At 38.7% G+C, this 19,672-nt stretch overlaps 1 protein-coding gene across 1 annotated transcript in view; it reads left to right on the top strand.

Annotated features, from left to right (window-relative positions):
- Window positions 1–19,672, top strand: part of TENM1 (teneurin transmembrane protein 1) — a 1,003,294-nt gene that overhangs the window by 795,212 nt on the left and 188,410 nt on the right. The window contains exons 15-17 of the mRNA XM_080653537.1: window positions 12,773–12,958; window positions 15,591–15,614; window positions 18,458–18,604. Of these exons, the coding sequence (XP_080509663.1) occupies window positions 12,773–12,958; window positions 15,591–15,614; window positions 18,458–18,604 (357 nt within the window). The remainder of the gene's footprint in view (window positions 1–12,772; window positions 12,959–15,590; window positions 15,615–18,457; window positions 18,605–19,672) is intronic.

The following is a 19,672-nucleotide window of genomic DNA, read 5'->3' as shown; positions in this document are numbered from 1 at the left end:
TTTGGGGTGATCATTGAGGCCCCGATTGATTGCCCCACAGGCTGGTGGCCTGGGCCTCCCTCTGCAGGGTTGTCATGGGACGATGGCGGGCCGCCGACCTATCGCATTCCACCTGCCTTGGGTGGCACGGTACCAGTAGGTGTCATAGCATGGTCATCCAGATGGTCGTTCCACTGTTCAGCCGTTCGGTCAAATTGCATATTATGCTTTTATTATTACAGATTCTCTTTATCCATAATAATGCCTTGAAAACTATTTTGTCTGATAATGTTATAGCTACGCCAAGTTTCTGTTGGTTAGTACTTTTCTAGAATGCCCTTTTCCTTTTACTACTAGCTTTCTGTATTAGTATGTTTTAGCACATCTCTTATTAACACAAAGAATGTAACTAGATTTTCACTCAGCTCCAGAGTCTCTCTCTTTTAAATTGCAAGTTCAATTTGTTTTTATTCACTGGTATTATTTACATGTTTGGAATTATATCTTGTAGTCATCTTTTGTGTCTTCTAGTTATACTATTTATTTTTCTCTGACTTCTCCCCCTTTCTGTTTTTTCTTTGATTTACTGAGTTATATTCATTCTTTTTTCCCCTCTTCCGATTAAGAAGTTATATATTCTGTTTCTGTTCTTTTGGTCATTACATTTAATTTCTTAACATTTTATTAAAATGTAAAACATATACAGAAATGCACAAAAGTGTAAGTGTACAGCTCAGTGAATTATCCAAGTCTGAAACACCTGTTAATCACCTCTGAAGTCAAAATATAGGCTACTAACCCACAGAATCCTCCTTTGTGCCCTTCTCTAATTATTACTTCCTCCATCCTTCCTCCCCAGGTAATTATCCTGATTTCTGATTCTTGCCTGCTTTCTGAAAATTTTAATAATGGAATCTTACCATATATATAATTTTACATCTGAGTTCTTTCAACACTATTTTGGGGTGGGGAATCTACACTAATAAAAGAGAAAGATGCAAATTGACCATACCTTCGTGACGCCCACCAGCTAATCAGGAGTGAGTATGCAAATTAACCCAACAAATATGGAAGGTTAATTTGCATATGCAGGTGCCGAGCAGCCAGGGGCAGGATGCTTGCATCATCGCCATGGCGACGACACAGGCATTCTGTACCACCCCAGCCACTCTGGGCCTCTGGGCAGCATGGGAAGGTGGAAAGGCAGCTCCAGGCTGGAGCAAAGGCTGTGCCAGCAGCCAGGGTAAGGAAGGCCCATTCTGCACGAATCTTTGTGCATCAGGCATCTAGTTAATCCATATTATGGCATGTTGCTATAGATCATCAATTTACATTGTGATCCACTGTTTCTTTGCAAGATTAACACAATTATCTATTCTATTGTTGATGGATATTTGAGGTGCTTCCATTTTTTTTGGCTAATGCATATAATTCTGCTATGAACACTTTTACACATAGCTTTTCCTGAGCATTCACTTGCTTGTACTTCTGTTGAGTAAATACTGAGAAGAGGAATCACTGAGACACAGGGTATATATATGTCAAACTTTAGCAGACAATGTCCAAGAGTTTTCCAAAGTGGTTGTGCCAATTTACACAATTAACCTATAGTATATGCGATTTTCTATTACTTCACATGGTCACCAACACTTATAACTGTCAATCTTTTAGATGTAAACCACTCTTGTGGGTACATAGTGGTATTTCATTATTATTTTATTTTATATCTTTCTCATAAGTAATGCTATTAAGCATGTTTTCATATGCTTTTGTACATTTGGATATCCTGCTTAAGTACCTCTTTTGGTCTCTTGCCATTTTTCTGTTAGGTTGGTGTCTTTCTATTATCAATTTGAAGTTCTTTATGTATTCTGGATACAAGCTCTTTTTCAGTGATATGTGCTGTGAACACATCCTACCACTTGTAGCATGTATTTGTCTTTATCTTTTGATAAGAACTTCTTAATTTTGATCTAGCACAATTTATTGTGTTTTGCCTTTATGGTTAACATTTTCATGTATGGTTTAAAGAATGTTTTCCTACACTAAGATCATGAAATGGTTTTCTTATGTTGTGTTTTATAAGTTTTGTAGCTTTATGTTTACTACATTTTATCTGAAACTGATTTTGTATGTGGGGTGAGGTAGAGATGACTTTTCTCCTAATGGATATTCAGTTTCCCATAACCATTTCATTTAAAACAGTAGTCACTTGCCACTTGTCTGCAGTGCCACCTTTACCATAAATCAAGTATCCTTATATGTTTTAGGAGTCTATCTTAATTGGTCTATTTATCATTGTGTCAGTATCCAGTGTCTAAATTAACATAGCTTTACAATAAATCTTGCTGTTAGCTAGAGTGCATAGTCTCACCTTACTCTCCTTCTTTCTTTAGCTGATCTATATTTACACACATGTGCAAACATACACACATTTGAGAAAAGTTGGCATCTTTAATTTTGAATTTTCCAGTTCATGAACTTGGTATAGCTCTCCATTTACCTAGGCCTTCTCTAATTTCTTTCATAACTTTTCAGTTTTTTAGTATAAGTCTTGCAAATATTTTGTTAAATTTATTACTAGATATATGACATTGTGATGCTATTGTAAATGGTATTTTCAAAATTTCTCATTGCGTGCTATTGATATAAAGGAATAACTTTTTTAAAGTAATGTTTATTTTTCAATTACAGTTGATGTACAACATTATATTCATATCAGGGGAACAACCCATTGGTTAGATATTTATATAACTTATGAAGTGATTCCCTCGATAAAACTGATACCCATCTGACACCATACATAGTTATTAGAATATTATTGACTATACTAGAGGCCCAGTGCATGCCGTGCACTGGTGGGGTCCCTCCACCTGGCCTGCGCCCTCTGGCAATCTGGGACCCCTTGGCGGATGTCGGACTGCCAGTTTCGGCCCAATCCCCACAGGCCAGGCCGAGGGACCACACCAACCTCTAGTCCTATATAATAAAAGCACAGCAACCATAATGGCAGAACGACCAGAACGACCGCTCGACCAGTCACTATGAGGTACACTATGACCTCTCAGTTCCTTTCCCCAGCTGGTAGGCTCCAATAGCCGATGGCAAATGGAGACCCGGGGTGGGTGGTGGGGGATGCAGGCAGTGCCAGGCCAAGGCCCCCTACCCTGCTGGTTGCCCCACACACAGAGGGTGACCTGCGGCGGGGGTGGGGCCAGCGAGCAAGCAGGAACAGCTGACCTCTTGGTCCCTCCCCTGGCGATCAGGCTCTCATCGTGAGATGGGGAACCAGGAACCAGGGTGGGTGACGGCAGGGGGCAGAGCTGGCTGCTGGCAGCTGGGGAAGATGGCCCTGATTGCAGGCTAGGCCTAGGGACCATACCCACGCACGATTTCATGCACCGGGCCTCTAGTATGCATATAAGATCTTTGGTTAATCTCTTCCCGCCCTCCCCCTTCCACCCTCCCTCTGAGATTCATCAGGCTGTTCCATGTTTCCATGCCTATGCATTGAACGTCTGCCCCCTGGTGGTCATTGCGCATCATAGCTACCAGTTGAACAGTCAGACTGTCGCTTAGGCTTTTATATATATAGATTCCCTATGTTGTACTTTATATCCTTGTGACTATTTTGTAACTACCAATTTGTACTTCTCAATCCCTTCACCTTTTTCACCCATCCCTCAAGCCCCCTTCCATCTGGCAACCATCAAAAGGTTCTCTGTATCTGAGTCTGTTTTCATTCTGGTTGTTTGTTTATTTTGTCTTTTAGATTTTACATATAAGTGAAATCATAAGGCATTTCTCTTTCATTTCACTCAGCACAATACCCTCTAGGTCTATCCATGTTGTTGCAGATGGCAAGATTACATTCTTTTTATGGCTGAGTCATATTCCACTTATTCTTTATCCATTCATCTATTGATGGACATTTAGGTTGCTCCTATATGTTGGCTATTATAAATAATGCTGCAATGAACATTGGTGCACATGTCTTTTCAATTTACTGTTTTGGGTTTCTTAGGATAAATACCCAAAAGAGGAATTGCTAAGTACTTCTTTGTCTCTTATTATAGCCTTTGTTTTAAAGTCTATTTTGTTTGGTATAAGTATTGATTTTTCTTTTTTAATTTTCCTTCTTATGAAATATATTTTTCTATCACTTTACTTTCACCCTTTGCATGTCTCTCTATGTGAGTTTGTTGAGCATCCTTATAACCAGTGTTTTGAACTCTGCATCTTGTAGATTGCTTGTCTCTATTTTGTTTAGTTCTTTTTTCTGGATTTTGTATTCTTTTATTTGGGACAAGGTTTTTTTTGTCTCCTCAATTTGGTTGCCTCCCCATATTTGTTTCCATTTACTAGGTAGAGCTGCTACATCTCCCCATCTTGGTAAAATTTCCTTTTGTGGAAGGTGTCCTGTAGGGCCCCAGTGGCACAGCCTCCCCATTCACCCATGCTGGGTGCTCCAGATGCACCCCCCTGTGTGAACTATTTACACCCTGCTATTGTAGTTGAGCCTTGGTTGCTGTTGGCATGTCAATGGGAGGGATTTACCCCCTGGCCAATTGGCTGTGAGGACTGGCAGCAACTGCAGCAGAAGAACTGCTGTGTAGGGGTTGACCCCATGAAGCAGGACTAGCTTCATCAGAGCTCTAGTGCCCATCAAGTCTGGCCTTGAATGTGTCACACATAAAAGTGGATGGGTGGTACTCCAGCATCGTCTGAAACTTTCCATTAAGTGTGCTGTCTCTGGGGCCTCTCAGGAGGTACAGACCAAGTTCTGCCACCACCTGTGCCCTGCCCAGGGCATCTTGGAATGAGCTGCAAAGCAATATGCAGGTGGATGCTACTTGTGCTGGGTGTGGAGGTGCCCAGGAGAAGCTAAGCTGTGAACTCAAACTGGCTGCCACTAGTGCCAGGCCTGGGGCCTCTTAGCAAGAGGTACAGGTCATGCCAATGCCAGATGCTGCTTGTTTGGCATTTGTGAACTTTTGAGAGATTTTAGGAAAGTCTGAAGCATGAGCCAAGACAGGCTGTTTATATCGAAAAGCCACTGGAAGCAGCTTGAGTGTGTCTACAGTTGGATGGGGTGGGGTCTCAGGGAATCACTGGGGTAGGCCAAACAGTGTTAGCCAAGTTGATGGAGACTCAGATATGGTGCCCTCCTGTGCCTACAGAGAGAAGGCTCAGCAAAGGAATAATAGCTTCTGTCAGCACTTCTGTTGGGAGAAAGCTGCCTCTCCAGTTCTTGCCCAAAGCCTATAATTCAGTTCCTCCCCATATATCCCTGGTGCCTTTCAAGCTACTGCCCCAGTTGTGGAACCTTTATGTGGGCCTTTTAAGAGGAACACCTGTGAGTCCAGCTTCCCTCCAATTCATTCAGCTATACATTCTTGGCTGGCTTTCACAGGCAAAAGTTATGGGGGCTTTTCTTCCTAACACTGGAATCCTGGGTTGAGGAACCTGTTATGGGGCTGGGTCCCCTTGCTTTTTGGGGGTACCTCCACAGCTGAGATATCCCTCCTGTTGATTATCTGCCGAAGATGGGTGTGGGACCAGCCTGTTCCACACTTCCATCACTCCTACCAGTCTTGATGTGACTTCTTCTGTATATCCTTATCTATTGGACTTCTGTTCAGCTAGACATCAGGTGGTTCTAAATGATGGCTGTCCTGTAGTTTAGCTGTAATTTTGATGTGGTCATGGGTGGATATGTGTACCACATTTACCTAACCAGAAGCCATAATTTTAAAATATATATTTGCTTAGTATCTAGAGATCTTGCTAAATTCACATATCCTAATAATCTTTCTATATGGATTATTTTTGATGTTTGTATATATGTTCAATCATACTGTCTGAATGATGATGGCTTTTATTCATTCCTTGCCAATTTGTATACTTTTTTTTCTTTTTCTTATATTATTGCACTGGCTGGAACTTGTAGAATTATGTTATGCTAGAGGCCCAATGCACAAAATTCATGCAAGAGTAGACTTTCTTCCCCTGGCTGCCAGCACCGGCTTCCCTCCCAGCCCCGATTTCGTCTGGAAGGATGTCCAGTCTAATTAGCATATTATGCTTTTATTATTATAAATAGAAATGATGATCATAGTCATCTTTTCTCAGTTTCAATAAAATAATTTAATATGTCTATTAATGATAATGTTTGCAAAAAATAATAATGATGATGTTTTCTGTGTGTCTTTTGTGGGTAATGTTTATCAGATTAAAGTAGCTTATAGTCTTAGTTTTCTATAAATTTTTATCATGAATAGATGTTTAGTATTGTATCAAATACTTATTATTTATCTATTGAGATGATCATATGCTTTTTCTTTTTTATTCCATATATGTGATGATTACATTGATTGGTGTTCAAATGTTAAAACAATTTTTCTTTCCTAAAATAAACACAAATTGTTCAATGTATTATTTTATGCCATGTAATGTTAGATTTGTTGTATTTTGCTTACGATTTTTGCATCTATTTTCATAAGTAAGATTGGCCTGTTTGTTTGTTTTTTATAATATCATTGTCAGAATTTTATGTCAAGGTTTTGCTGGCCTCATAAAGCACATTGTTAAGTGTTTCCTCTTTTTCTGTTCTTTGGAAAAGTTTATTCAAGACTGGCAGCTTTTCTTCCTTAAATGTTTGGTGTATTTATAAGTAAAGTCATCTGAGACTGATTTTCTTTGTGGGAATATTTTTCATTGTGTAGAAGGGTTCTTTAGAAACTATTCAGTTTCCATTTTTCTTGTGTTTATTTTTGTAAGTTCTAAGAATTTGTTCATTTCCTTGAAATTTTCAAATTTATTGACAAAATTTTTTGTAATATCCTCTTATGCTGTTTTATGTCTATAGTAACTATAGTGATGTCATCTTTTTCATTCTTGATTTTGGTTATTTTGGTCTTCTGTATTTTCTTCTTGACCAGTTCCTATCTGGAGTTTATCAATTTTATTGGTCTATGCAAATCATCTACTATTGCTTTCTACTGTGTGTTTGTTCCTATTTAATTAATTTCAGCTCTCATAATTATTATTTTCAACCTTTTATCTTCTTTGAATTTACTTTGCTCTCTTCATTTCTTAGAATAAATGCTTGGGTCCTTGTTTTTCAGGTGATTTTTATTTCTGCCTTTGAAATCTTCTTTTACACATGATTGAGTTATATTACACAAATTTTGATATGTGTCAACTTCTTTCTCAGTCATTTCAAAATATCTTCTAGTTTTCATGATGATTTCTTCTTTGTTCTATAGTTTATTCAGAACTGTAACTCTTAATTTCCAAACTTATGGGGATTTCATAGTTATCTTTTGTTACTGATTTCAAGTTTAATTCCATACTGTTCAGAAAACATGCTATAAATAATTTTAATACTTTTAAATATGTTCAGACTTATTTTATAGTTCAGCATATGGTCAATATTTATAAATGTTCCATGTGCACTTTAAATTTTTGTAGTTATCGATTACAGTGCTATTTATGTCAATTAGATCAAATTTGTTAATCATGTTCCTCAAAATCTATATATTTTCTGATTTGTCTTCTTGTTCTTTCAGTGAATGAAAAGTGGTAGGGGGAGGCCATTAAGGTCTCTATGGTTGTTAATTTGTCCTTTTTTCCTTTTTGTCCCTTCAATTTTGCTTCATATATTTGGCTTGATTTTTTTTTCAGTATTGAAAATTTCTTAGCTATTATCTGTAAAATATTTTTTCTATACCTGTGAGACTGACAAAAGATCTACCAAGTCCCTAGTCTTCCAACTGCCTCTACCAGAATTGACAGACACTTCTAGAGGAAAAGCATAGGATATGTCAGACTCACGTCTCTGGGTTTTCTTTTCATCCTAGAACTTGGCCCAATTTTGTTTTCTTTTTTGTGAACTTCAGTAACATCTAACAGATTTTTAAATATATTTTGTCTAGATATATTAATCAGGAGAGAATAGTAAAACTTTCTTAGGTTACAATCACTAGAAACATAATTCTACCTTTAAATTTTTATATGCATACTTGACAAAGTGTCTCTTACCTCATTCCTGAGCAATGCAGGCTTTAAAAATATTTCACCCAAGGCACTTTATCACACATATTAGTAGGCAGCATTTTATTTCTATGTTGTTTTTCTAATCCCCAAACATCATCATTATTGTTATTACTAGAGGCACAATGCACGAAAATTCGTGCAAGTGTAGGCCTTCCTTCCCCCGGCTGCCGGCACTGGCTTCTCTACAGCACCCGGGACCTGGGCTTCCCTTGGGCCACTGGCAAGCACCCAGGACCCGGGCTTCGCTCCAGCCCCAGCTTTGTCTGGAAGGACATCCAGAATGACACCTGGGAGGACGTCTGGTCTAATTAGCATATTATCCTTTTATTATTATAGACTAGAGGCCCAATGCACAAAATTTGTGCATGGGGGGTGGTGTCCCTCAGCCCGGCCTGCACCCTCTTGCAATCTGGGACATCCCTCTCACAATCCGGGACCACTGGCTCCTAACCGCTCACCAGCCTGCCTGCCTGATCACCTCTAACCATTCTGCCTGCCTGCCTGATTGCCCCTAACCACTCGCCTGCCTGCCTGATCACCCCTAACCACTTGCCTGCCTGCCTGATCACCCCTAACCATTCTGCCTGCCTGCCTGATCACCCCTAACCACTCATCTGACTGACTGATTGCCCCTAACCACTCTGCCTGCCTGCCTGATCGCCTCTAACCACCTCTGCCTTGGCCACCACCACCGCAGCTTTGTCCAGAAGGACATCCGGAATGACGTCCAGAAGGTCGTTCAGGTGTCTGGTCTAATTAGCATATTATGCTTTTATTATTATAGATTATTATAGATTATTATTATTATTTTAGTCAGTGCTTCCTTGCTATTTCACTGGGATAGTAGATAGTTTATTAGTCTCCATTTCACTAATATTTCAAGAGTCCTCACTTTCTTGTAAGAGTTTCAGTCCAACTCCCCAATCATAAGTGATCCAAAGACTTCATCTCTTTTCCCTTTGTGAATGTAAATACCCCAGCCCCTGTTTATTACTGGTATAATAACACCTCAAGGCTGCCAGAGGGTTAACTTATATGTTTACTGCTTTGGCTGTTAACAACATTTTTGCTTCTGACACTTGAGAATTTCTCTGTCTTGTGAGCTAATACATGCTGCTTTTAAAAGTATTGCATTATATTCAACATTTGTAAGGGTTTATATTGAGATGGATTAAGGATAGTCTAGTCTGCCATTTTGCTGATACTGTTTATCTAGTCCTATTAATTTTTAGGAAATCCCAAGAATGATACACTCCTCTAGGCCTAAAATTTATAGTTCTTTAAAACAATAATGCAAAATATTTGTCTCTAATTCTTTTAGTTAGCTCTGACCTGATTGGCTATGATTAATTTAACTCCCTAATCTTATAAAGGCCCTTTCAGTTCAGCTTTTAGTGTCTTGGGAGAGACCATTAAGAGGAGCATAATTACAAAATTAGGTTCACCACAAGAATTAAGATTATAAATCCATATTATCAATTAGATTCAGAACCAAGATATAGAGAGTAGGTACTATTTCAAGATTAATCTACTTGAGTTACCATTTATTATTAGGCCAACCCATCCTTTTTTGTATTTTCTGGGACCTGGACTTTTACAATTTGGCGATCACACACACACAGGTTTCCAGTCAGTTTTCATTCACCCATTCCAGTCTTGCATTACAACTAAGTATTATTTTATCAATTTGGCTCTTCCTAAAGTCACCAAAAATTTCCAATATTTTACAGATAACTACTCCCTTCCTCCTTTAACAGTGTCCCCTTTTGGCTTTAGTTACACTACAATCTCCTGGGTTTTCTCCTATTGCTCATTGCCCTCTTCTACCTTATCTTTAAATCATGGAATGCCTCAGGGCTTATTTCTGAGGCTCTTCTATTTTTGTTCTTTAGAATATCATCTTCTAGTCTCACACTTTTAATATCACATGTATTCTAATGGTTGCCAATTTCATATTTCCAGCCCTAACCTGTCAAATTCATATATTCTACTCCTTGATTGACATCTTCACTTGGCTATCTATACATTATCTCAAAGTTATTCTGGTTGATCTTCCACTGCTATTCTTAATGGCAGCATTATCCACCCACTTGATTAAGCCAAAACATTTATTTTCCCCAAACTTTATTCCCCATATCCAGTCATGAGGAAGAAATCCTATTGGTTCTACCTATAGATATATTTCAAATCTGTCCAATGGCCCTATTAGGTGTAAATATTATTACTTTCATTGTGTAGTTACACAAACAGAGATTAAGAGCACATGTTAGTAATTTGCCTAAGGGTACACAGCTTTTATGTAAAGAAATCCTTATTTCACATCCACTATTTTTCCAATGAGAACTTCACCCTCAAAGAATATTTGTGAATAAAAATATTTGTGAACAAATTGATCTAGGTAATAATAAAATCCATAACCTTGGTTTTATCAGAAGAATATTCTCTCCTACTAAAAAAAAACAAAACTCTGCCATCTATACTAGAGTAGAAACCTTTGTTACATATGAAAAGCTTTGTTACGTGTAGTATAGGGTAATCTAAAATCATCACATGTCAATACTTCTTTTTTTTCTTTATTAAGGCATTACATATGTGACCTTATCCTCCCATTGCCCCCCCACCTCCCCGCTCATGCCCTAACCCCCCTAGTGTCTGTATCCATTGGTTATGCTTATATGCATGCATACAAGTCCTTTGGTTGATCTCTCCCCCTTCCCCCCACCCTCCCTTGCCTTCCCTCTGAGGTTTGAGCATCTGATCGATTCTTCTCTGTCTCTGTTTTTGTTCATCAGTTTATGTTGTTCATTATATTCCACAAATGAGTGAGATCATTTATCTTTCTCTGACTGACTTATTTCACTTAGCATAATGCTCTCCAGTTCCATCCATGCTGTTGCAAATGGTAAGAACTCCTGCTTTTTTACTGCAGCGTAGTATTCCATAGATGTACCACAGTTTTTTAATCCACTCATCTGCTGATGGGCACTTAAGCTGTTTCCAAATCTTAGCTATGGTGAATTGTGCCACTATGAACATAGGGGTGCATATATCCTTTCTGATTGGTGTTTCTAGTTTCTTGGGATATATACCTAGAAGTGGCATCACTGGGTCAAATGGGAGTTCCATTTTTAGTTTTTTGAGGAAACTCCATACTGTTCTCCACAGTGGCTGCACCAGTCTGCATTCCCACCAGCAGTGCACGAGGTTTCCTTTTTCTCTGCATCTTCATCAGCACTTGTCATTTGTTGATGGTAGCCATTCTGACAGGTGTGAGATGGTACCTCATTGTCGTTTTGATGTGCATCTCTCAGATGATTAGTGACTTTGAGCATGTTTTCAAATGTCTCTTGGCCTTCTGTATGTGCTCTTTCAAAAAGTATCTATTTAGGTCCATTGCCCATTTTTTGATTGGCTTGTTTATCTTCCTTTTGTTAAGTTGTATGAGTTCCCTGTAAATGTTGGAGATTAAACCCTTATTGGAGATAACATTGGCAAATATGTTCTCCCATAGTGGGCTTTCTTGTTGTTTCATTGATTGTTTCTTTTGCTGTGCATAAGCTTTTTATTTTTATATAGTCCCATTTGTTTATTTTCTCTTTAGTTTCAATTCTTAATATATAAACATAGTTTAAGAATTTAAGACAATAGCCGAAACCGGTTTGGCTCAGTGGATAGAGCGTCGGCCTGCGGACTGAAGGGTCCCGGGTTCGATTCCGGTCAAGGGCATGTACCTTGGTTGCGGGCACATCCCCAGTGGGAGGTGTGCAGGAGGCAGCTGATCGATGTTTCTCTCTCATCGATGTTTCTAGCTCTCTATCCCTCTCCCTTCCTCTCTGTAAAATGTCAATAAAATATATTTTAAAAAAAAATTAAAAAAAAAAAGAATTTAAGACAATGGAAGATAGACAATTTGGCTTCTAGAACTCCCTCTTTTTCCTTTAAAGATATATGGCCGAATGTACCCAAAACCTATTGCATTCTTTCTATAGACTTTTATCCCACTTCTTCTCCTCCAGGAGGGGTGTTTAACAAGAAAAGGGCTTGCCAAGCTATCATTTGGACTTCTCTACTGTCATAATTTTGTTAATAATCAACATTTCTCAACAAAAAGTCAGGAGGACAGAGCATAGGAGATAACCTCTGCAGAGCCAGTATACACCTTGATGATATAAACTAAATATTGGGTGATATTTTGAGATAAGAATACTGTGTATTTTCACCAATTAGTAGTCATTTTAAAAGCTTGAAATAAATGCAAATATTGTTAGTAGGATCAGGGAAAACAGTTGATTATCATCATTGGCAGCTTTTGTAAATGATGAAATTGATTAGACAGTTATCTTTTCAATTGTAGAACCTCTCTTCCTGAGTGAAGTTAGGGCGCTGTTTTATTGTGTGTGTGTTTTTCCCCCAAAGATTGCTTTGTATCATAAAATCCTGGCAACATTATTTGTGATCTTAATGAATTTTTAGTGAAACCCATTTGACATTTTTTTGGCATTAACTTCATTTCTAAGCCTTGAATGTCATTATCATTTTATGAACGTCTCAAAATCAATTTGACTTAGAGTTTATTTTATACTTAGAAACTTAACTATCTTTGTAATGAAATTCCTTATATGTTCTCTCAAGTGCTAGAGGTCTTTGTAACATTTTGGTAATTCTAATGTCTTTGGACATAGTAAATTTTAGTTTTAATAAAATATGTCAGTATATCTTCTTTGAATTCCCACAGAGCTATGTACCATGGAGTGTGGTAGCCATGGAGTCTGCTCAAGGGGAATTTGTCAATGCGAAGAAGGCTGGGTAGGACCAACATGTGAAGAACGCTCCTGTCATTCTCACTGTGCTGAGCATGGCCAATGCAAAGATGGAAAATGTGAGTGTAGCCCTGGATGGGAGGGCGACCACTGCACAATTGGTAAGTACCACTATACTTTGAAAAAAATAAATTGGATTAATTGAAGAAAAACAGTCTAGTGAGTCAATCACCAGGCTACTCATAGAATTTGAGGTTGAAGGAGAGAAGAAGGAGGGTTAGCCATAGTTTGAAAGTGTCATTAACTGGGAGGTTTCCTCTTTTGTTGATAATATCTTACTTATTTGTTGTGTCATTTCTTTTCTTGTTACTTCAGTATTCCTTTTAGCTTTCAAGTACTTTGAGTTACTCAAATGAAAAGTGATACATTGGAATAAACTGTCATCTTATCTAATATAAGAGTAATATGCAAATTAACCATCACTCTGCTACACCTACAAGCTACACCCACCAGCCAATCAAGAGCGAGTATGCAAATTAACCCAACCAAGATGGCTGCGGCCATGGAGAGAGCAGGAGGGAGGCTTGAGTTTCCCTGGAGATGGAGGAAGCCAAGCTTTCCGCACACTCTGGCCATCCCAGGCCTCCGCTTAAGGCTACAAAGTTTCAATTATAGAAGATAAATAAATCCCAACAAAAATGGCTGCCACCATGGAGCAAGCAAAAGGCTTGGCTCTGCTACAGGCTACAAAGTTTCAATTGTACAAGATAAATAAATCCCAGATACCAGGGCCTCCACTTGGGTCGCTGGGGGGCATAGCCGCCCTGCAAACCACCACAGGCCCCTCGCCCAGGCCGCCCCACACCCCAAGGGAACCCCCACCCTGATCTGGGACACCCTTCAAGGCAAACCAGCTGGCCCCCACCCATGCACCAGGCCTCTATCCTATCTAATAAAAGAGTAATATGCAGATTGACCATCACTCCAACACATAAGATGGCTGCCCCCATGTGGTCAAAGATCCTGCCCCCATGTAGACACAAGATAGCCACCACAAGATGGCCAGCAGGGGAGGGCAATTGGGAGGGACCAGGCCTGCAAGGGAGAGCAGTTGTGGGTGATCAGGCTAGCAGGGGAGGGCAGTTGGGAGGGACCAGGCCTGCAAGGGAGGGCAGTTGGGGGTAATCAAGCCTGCAGGGAAGGGCAGTTAGGGGTGACCAGGCCGGCAGAGGAGGTAAGTTGGGGGCAAACAGGCTGGCAGGGGAGCAGGTAGACATCAATCAGGCAGGCAGGGGAGTGGTTAGGGGGTGATCAGACTGGCAGGCAGAAATGGTTAGGGGCAATCAGGAAGGCAGGCAGGCGAGCAGTTGGGAGCCAGCAGTCCTAGATTGTGAGAGGGATGTCCGACTGCCTGTCAGACATCCCTCGAGGGGTCCCAAATTGGAGAGGGTGCAGGCTGGGCTGAGGGACACCCCCCCGTGCATGAATTTCATGCACCGGGCCTCTAGTTGGTTAATAAGAGAAGTTCTTTTGTTGTGAAGGTTAACATTCACTGCCCATTTTTCCTTTTGAAAAGTATAGGTTTTTAGTTGAAAGCACTTAGAGGCAATTTTATTAAATAGGATTACTTCAGTAGGGGCCATTCAATCATTAGGCACTGTCTTTAATGTGTATGAGGAAGATACCCCTGACCTACCATCAATAGAACATCTGTGTTGAATTGTTTATTGGATAGCATAGAGAGTTTGTACTGAATCTGTCATCCCTTGTCACCAATTTCACTAATTTTCAGGATATTGCCTGGAAGAACAGTCTGTGGGTATGAGAAAGCCTATATAATAATAATTAACCTGTCACGTGGTCTTCACACTATAAAAAACTAATAATAATGAAGGCTTCAGTTTTAAAATACTTTATTTTTCTGGAAAAAAAATATCAAAGCCCTTGATACATATACATATCTGCCACAAAGGTTTCCTGTAATACAGAGGGACAAGTACTATTCCCATTGTTCAGCTAATGAAAGTGGGTCACAGCATGTTCCAGTGGCATTCCATGAACATGCAGAAAATTCATGTAGAGCAAAGGAAGCATGGGGGTCTGAAAACCCAAGTCATTGCTTGTGGGCTTTTCCCCTCCATGACACTGTACTCCAGCTTCCATTTTTAGGTGAAGGTATTTTGTTATAGTGGTTGGAACTTGCCAAAGTAATGTATAATATAGATAATATATATCATATAATCTTAATAAACTGCATTACCACTCTACTAAAGGTACAGTAGTCTTGTTCTGTGACTGTGGAAAATATTTAAGATTCATTAAAAAAGTGGTGAGGGATGAGATTCACATGCAGCTTAAGTAATTACATTTCTGCACTATAGTATGTTTATTGCCTTCATATAAGAGGATTTAAATATTGTGATGATTACTAAAGGTGGTTACTTCAGAACTTTCTTCTAAACATATCGCTAATAAGAAGTTCTAGCTAGTGTTCTGTCACAAAAGTTATTACTAAAATGTAAAAATGCAGTTGTTATAGTTTTAATGAAATATGACACTTTTTTAATTAAGCCTAATAGAGTTTCTTACAGAAAAGCCATTAATATCTTTCCCAGAGAAAATATGATGCCCAAACTACACGGGCCAGTGTACCAATTTTTGAGCTGCAGGCATTCTGCAGTTCACAGTTTGCTGTTCTCCTTCCAGGCAACAGATGGTAAAGCATTAGTAAATGTTGTATAGCTTTGGTCTCCCAAAAATTCATTTAATCACTCTTTTCCTCCCGCTTTTTAGCTCACTACTTAGATGCTGTTCGAGGTAAGATTTTTCTCAGTAGTTTTATAACAGAAAAATATTTTAAATGGAAAATGTGCATGTGGGAAAGGAAGAGTTGGTGTTTTGTTTTTTTCCTTTCGCTTTTGGCAATTCTAAGTATAATATTGTCAAGTTCATGCTATAATAGTCAGACCATAAAGTATTTTGTTTTAACAACAAACTAGACTCATTTTTTGCCATATCATGTAATAGATGGATAAGCAGTTTTAAGAACTTGTTTTCCTTGTTTTTGAGGTGTGTGTGTGTGTAACACGTAACACATACAGGTAATTATTCAATAAAGTAGACTTAGGCAGACAGTTGAACTTTTTTTAACATAACAATATATCTCTAAGTCCATGTACAGTGTCCTTACAAGGTTAGAAGAATTATCCCTCTATAAGGACTTCATCATTCGCCCCCCAGTGATCTGCCTTTGATAGAGATAGTTAAGAGTTTTTTGTCAGATATCCTGGTGCCTTTTATTACCTCAGCCTCAAGGTTGAATACATTCCAAATTATTCCTAAATTCTCATATCCTTTGTATATCCATGAGAATGGAACTGGATAAAATCCTTTCTTAAACCTAAATATGTTCATACCATACCAATTATTGAGGAATACGCACACACAGTTATGTGCCACATTATAATCGTTCAATGACGGACCACATATACAACAGTGGTCCCATAAAATTATAATGGAACCAAAACATTCCTATTGCCTGGTGACCTCATAGCCATCGTAATGTGATAGTGTATGCATTATTCACATGTTTGTGGTGATGCTGGTGTAAAAAAACCTGCACTGCAAGTCATATAAAAGTAGAACAAATACAATTGCAGTAATAGGCTGTACCATCTAAGTTTGTGTAAATATGCTCAGTGATGTTCTACAACAAAATTACCTCATGATGCATTTCTCAGACCATACCCCTGTTATTAATCAGTGGGTGACTGTTTGTATACACACACACACAAAAACACACACACACAATAGTTGGTCCTCCATATCTGTGGGTTCCATGTCTGCAGATTCAACTAACTGCAGATCGAAAATACAGGGTGGGGTAAAAGTAGGTTTGCAGTTGTTCGCATGGAAAATAATACAATAATCTATAATAATCAAATGGTAATATGCTAATTAGACTGGACATCCTTCCGGATGTCATGTCCCAGGTCCCGGGTGCCTGCGGGTGGCTGGAGGGAAGCCCGGGTCCCAAGTGCTGGAGGGAAGTCAGTGCCAGCAGTGGGGAGGTGAGGGGGAAGGAAAGCTTACTCTTGCATGAATTTCATGCATCAGACCTATAGTTGCTAAATAATAATACAAGAATAAACTCTGTGTTTCATGTACTCACAACTATAAACCTAATTTTGCCCCACCCTGTATTAGAACACAAAAATTTCTGAAAGTTGATTCCTAAACTATAAAGTATAACAACATTTATATGGTATTTACATTCTACTAGGTATTATAAGTAATTTGGAGATGATTTAAAGTATATGGGAGGATGTGCATAGGTTATATGCAAATACAACACCATTTTATATAAGGAACTTGAGCATCCTCAGATTTTGGTACCCCTGGGGTCCTGGAACCAATTAACCACAAATACTGAGAGACAACTATATATATAATATTTTCATATTTTCTAGCAGCCAACTGCCACTTCATTTTAAAGTTTTTTCTTCCTCTGGTCTGTTGATAGTTGCTTGGAAAACCATTTGGAAGGAACACTGTATTGTATCTACAGATTTTTTTTAAAAAAAATAACCACTTTCTTTTGCCCTTTATACTTATGGAATTTTCTTACAAAGACATTAAATGAAAATAATATTGATTAGACTATCTCCAGTAAAATCCAGATCTGGTCCGGTATTGCTACTGGGAAAATTTCTAGAAGCTCTATACCTTTATTGCTGTCTCTGTTCATCTGCCCACTGAGCACTTGGCACATGCACAGTTGCCCTCTGGAATAGCCTAACTCTGAACTACTGGTAGAAAGAGAAGGGAATCCCTGAGAAATCAAAAGTCTAAATAGAGACCATTGTCAATGTATGTGGTTTACCAATAGATAGAAGTCATTTAAGCGTAACAATTTTCTCTTGACTAAATTTATCTAGTTGTTCTCTAGAATTCTGAAAATCTAAATTTGGCATGCATTAATTCCATAAACATTTGTTGTGTACTTACTACAGGCATAATATTATGCTAGCTTCTGAGAGAGATACCAGATAAGTAAGAAAATCAATCTTTAGTCCTAAGATTAATAATGATCTTAAAGAGAAAAAAAAATTAATAGATGTAAAGCAGCTGCAGCAGTTTTTATGGCACCATATGGGCAAACAATGGTAAAGTCTGAACTGTAGACCAATATAACTAAGTCCTAAAGCCGTGTCTCCCAAGGAAAAAAATCCGCACAGACTTGAAATAGGGGATGTTTCTCTTCATGGAAACTGCTGCCTTTCCCCAGCTTATTGGCCATAACTACATACAGCATCATCCATCCAGTTTTGATTGAGATGAAGATATACATTTTTTCAAAAAGAAACAGAAAACATTTTTTGTCCCCATCATGGTTTTTCTGATATCTAAACCAGAGGTTGGGAATTGGCGTTGTCATTAATAATGCTTAATTGGCTCCCCAAGGAAAATCACAGCAGAGTAAGGGATAACAAGTTCCCTGGGAAGTTTTGGTAAGCAAGCAAGCTCTTCTTCCATTTATTCAACACCTCATCTGAATGGAGCCCAGATGATTAGATGCTTCCCTGTAGAGGGAGATACAGCATAGTTGGCCAATCCCATTCTAATGTCTATGTGATTATTACTCTCTGCTGTCTTTTCAGATGGCTGCCCGGGGCTCTGCTTTGGAAATGGGCGATGTACCCTGGATCAAAATGGTTGGCACTGTGTGTGTCAGGTGGGTTGGAGTGGGACAGGCTGCAATGTTGTCATGGAAATGCTTTGTGGAGATAACTTGGACAATGATGGAGGTGAGTCATTTATAAAACGTTCATATAAGAAAGGAATAGCCCAGCCTCTAGCACAGTGATGACCAATCTAGCCAAGAGTGAAAATTAGGAATCCTTAGTATAAACAATATTGAGTTATATAAGGTCATACTGTTTTTAAATCTCAGTTTATTGAAAATTTACTATAATCAGGCAATACTCGAAACTCTTTGCATTCATTATATCTCATTTAATTCCCATACCAACACCATGAGGTATAGGTACAATTTTTCCTATTAATAGATGGAAAAACTAATGCTTGGAATGGGGATGGTAAATGACTTTTCCAAGGTCACACAGCTAGAAAGCAACAGAACCAAGATTCTAATTCAGGGATATATGACTTTAGACTCTGTTTTCTTAACTACTATTACCATGTTACCTCCCTTACCAATGTCATTTACTCTGTACCAAATTAAATCAGCGTACCCGTGTCCAAACTGCCAGATGCTAGTGTAGCTTGCACTATATGGAATGTGAAATAGTTTTCTTTGTTCTTAGCTATTTGGAGCTCCCTCTTGTGTCTCTACCTTTTAGTAACACTTTATATCTTTCAAAGGACATAGCATTAGGATGATTCACAGTAGAATTTTTTATATTTAATTCAAGAGCTGCACATGATGTTTTTAAAAGCCATATGCAGCTTCAAGGCCTTAAGGCCATGGTCGGCAAACTGTGGCTCGCGAGCCACATGCGGCTCTTTGGCCCCTTGAGTGTGGCTCTTCCACAAAATACCATGGCCTGGGCGAGTCTATTTTGAAGAAGTGGCGTTAGAAGAAGTTTAAGTTTAAAAAATTTGGCTCTCAAAAGAAATTTCAATCGTTGTACTGTTGATATTTGGCTCTGTTGACTAATGAGCTTGCCGACCACTGCCTTAGGGTAACCACTTCTATTTTAGTCAAGCATCAAAACCACCTAATACACTGTATAATCAGGCCTCAAAACAGCTCAAATCACCTCTGAATGAGCCTAAAACAACAAATTATCACTTTCCTATTACTTTCCACACAAGGAAACATAAAATTAAAAGAAGGCTTCCTTTCTAATTTC

The sequence above is a fragment of the Plecotus auritus genome (genome assembly GCF_963455305.1).
Source record: "Plecotus auritus genome assembly, chromosome: X".
NCBI classification, from domain to species: domain Eukaryota; kingdom Metazoa; phylum Chordata; class Mammalia; order Chiroptera; family Vespertilionidae; genus Plecotus; species Plecotus auritus.
The sequence above is the reverse complement of the archived record's forward strand: the minus strand, read 5'-3'. Positions and strand labels throughout refer to the sequence as shown.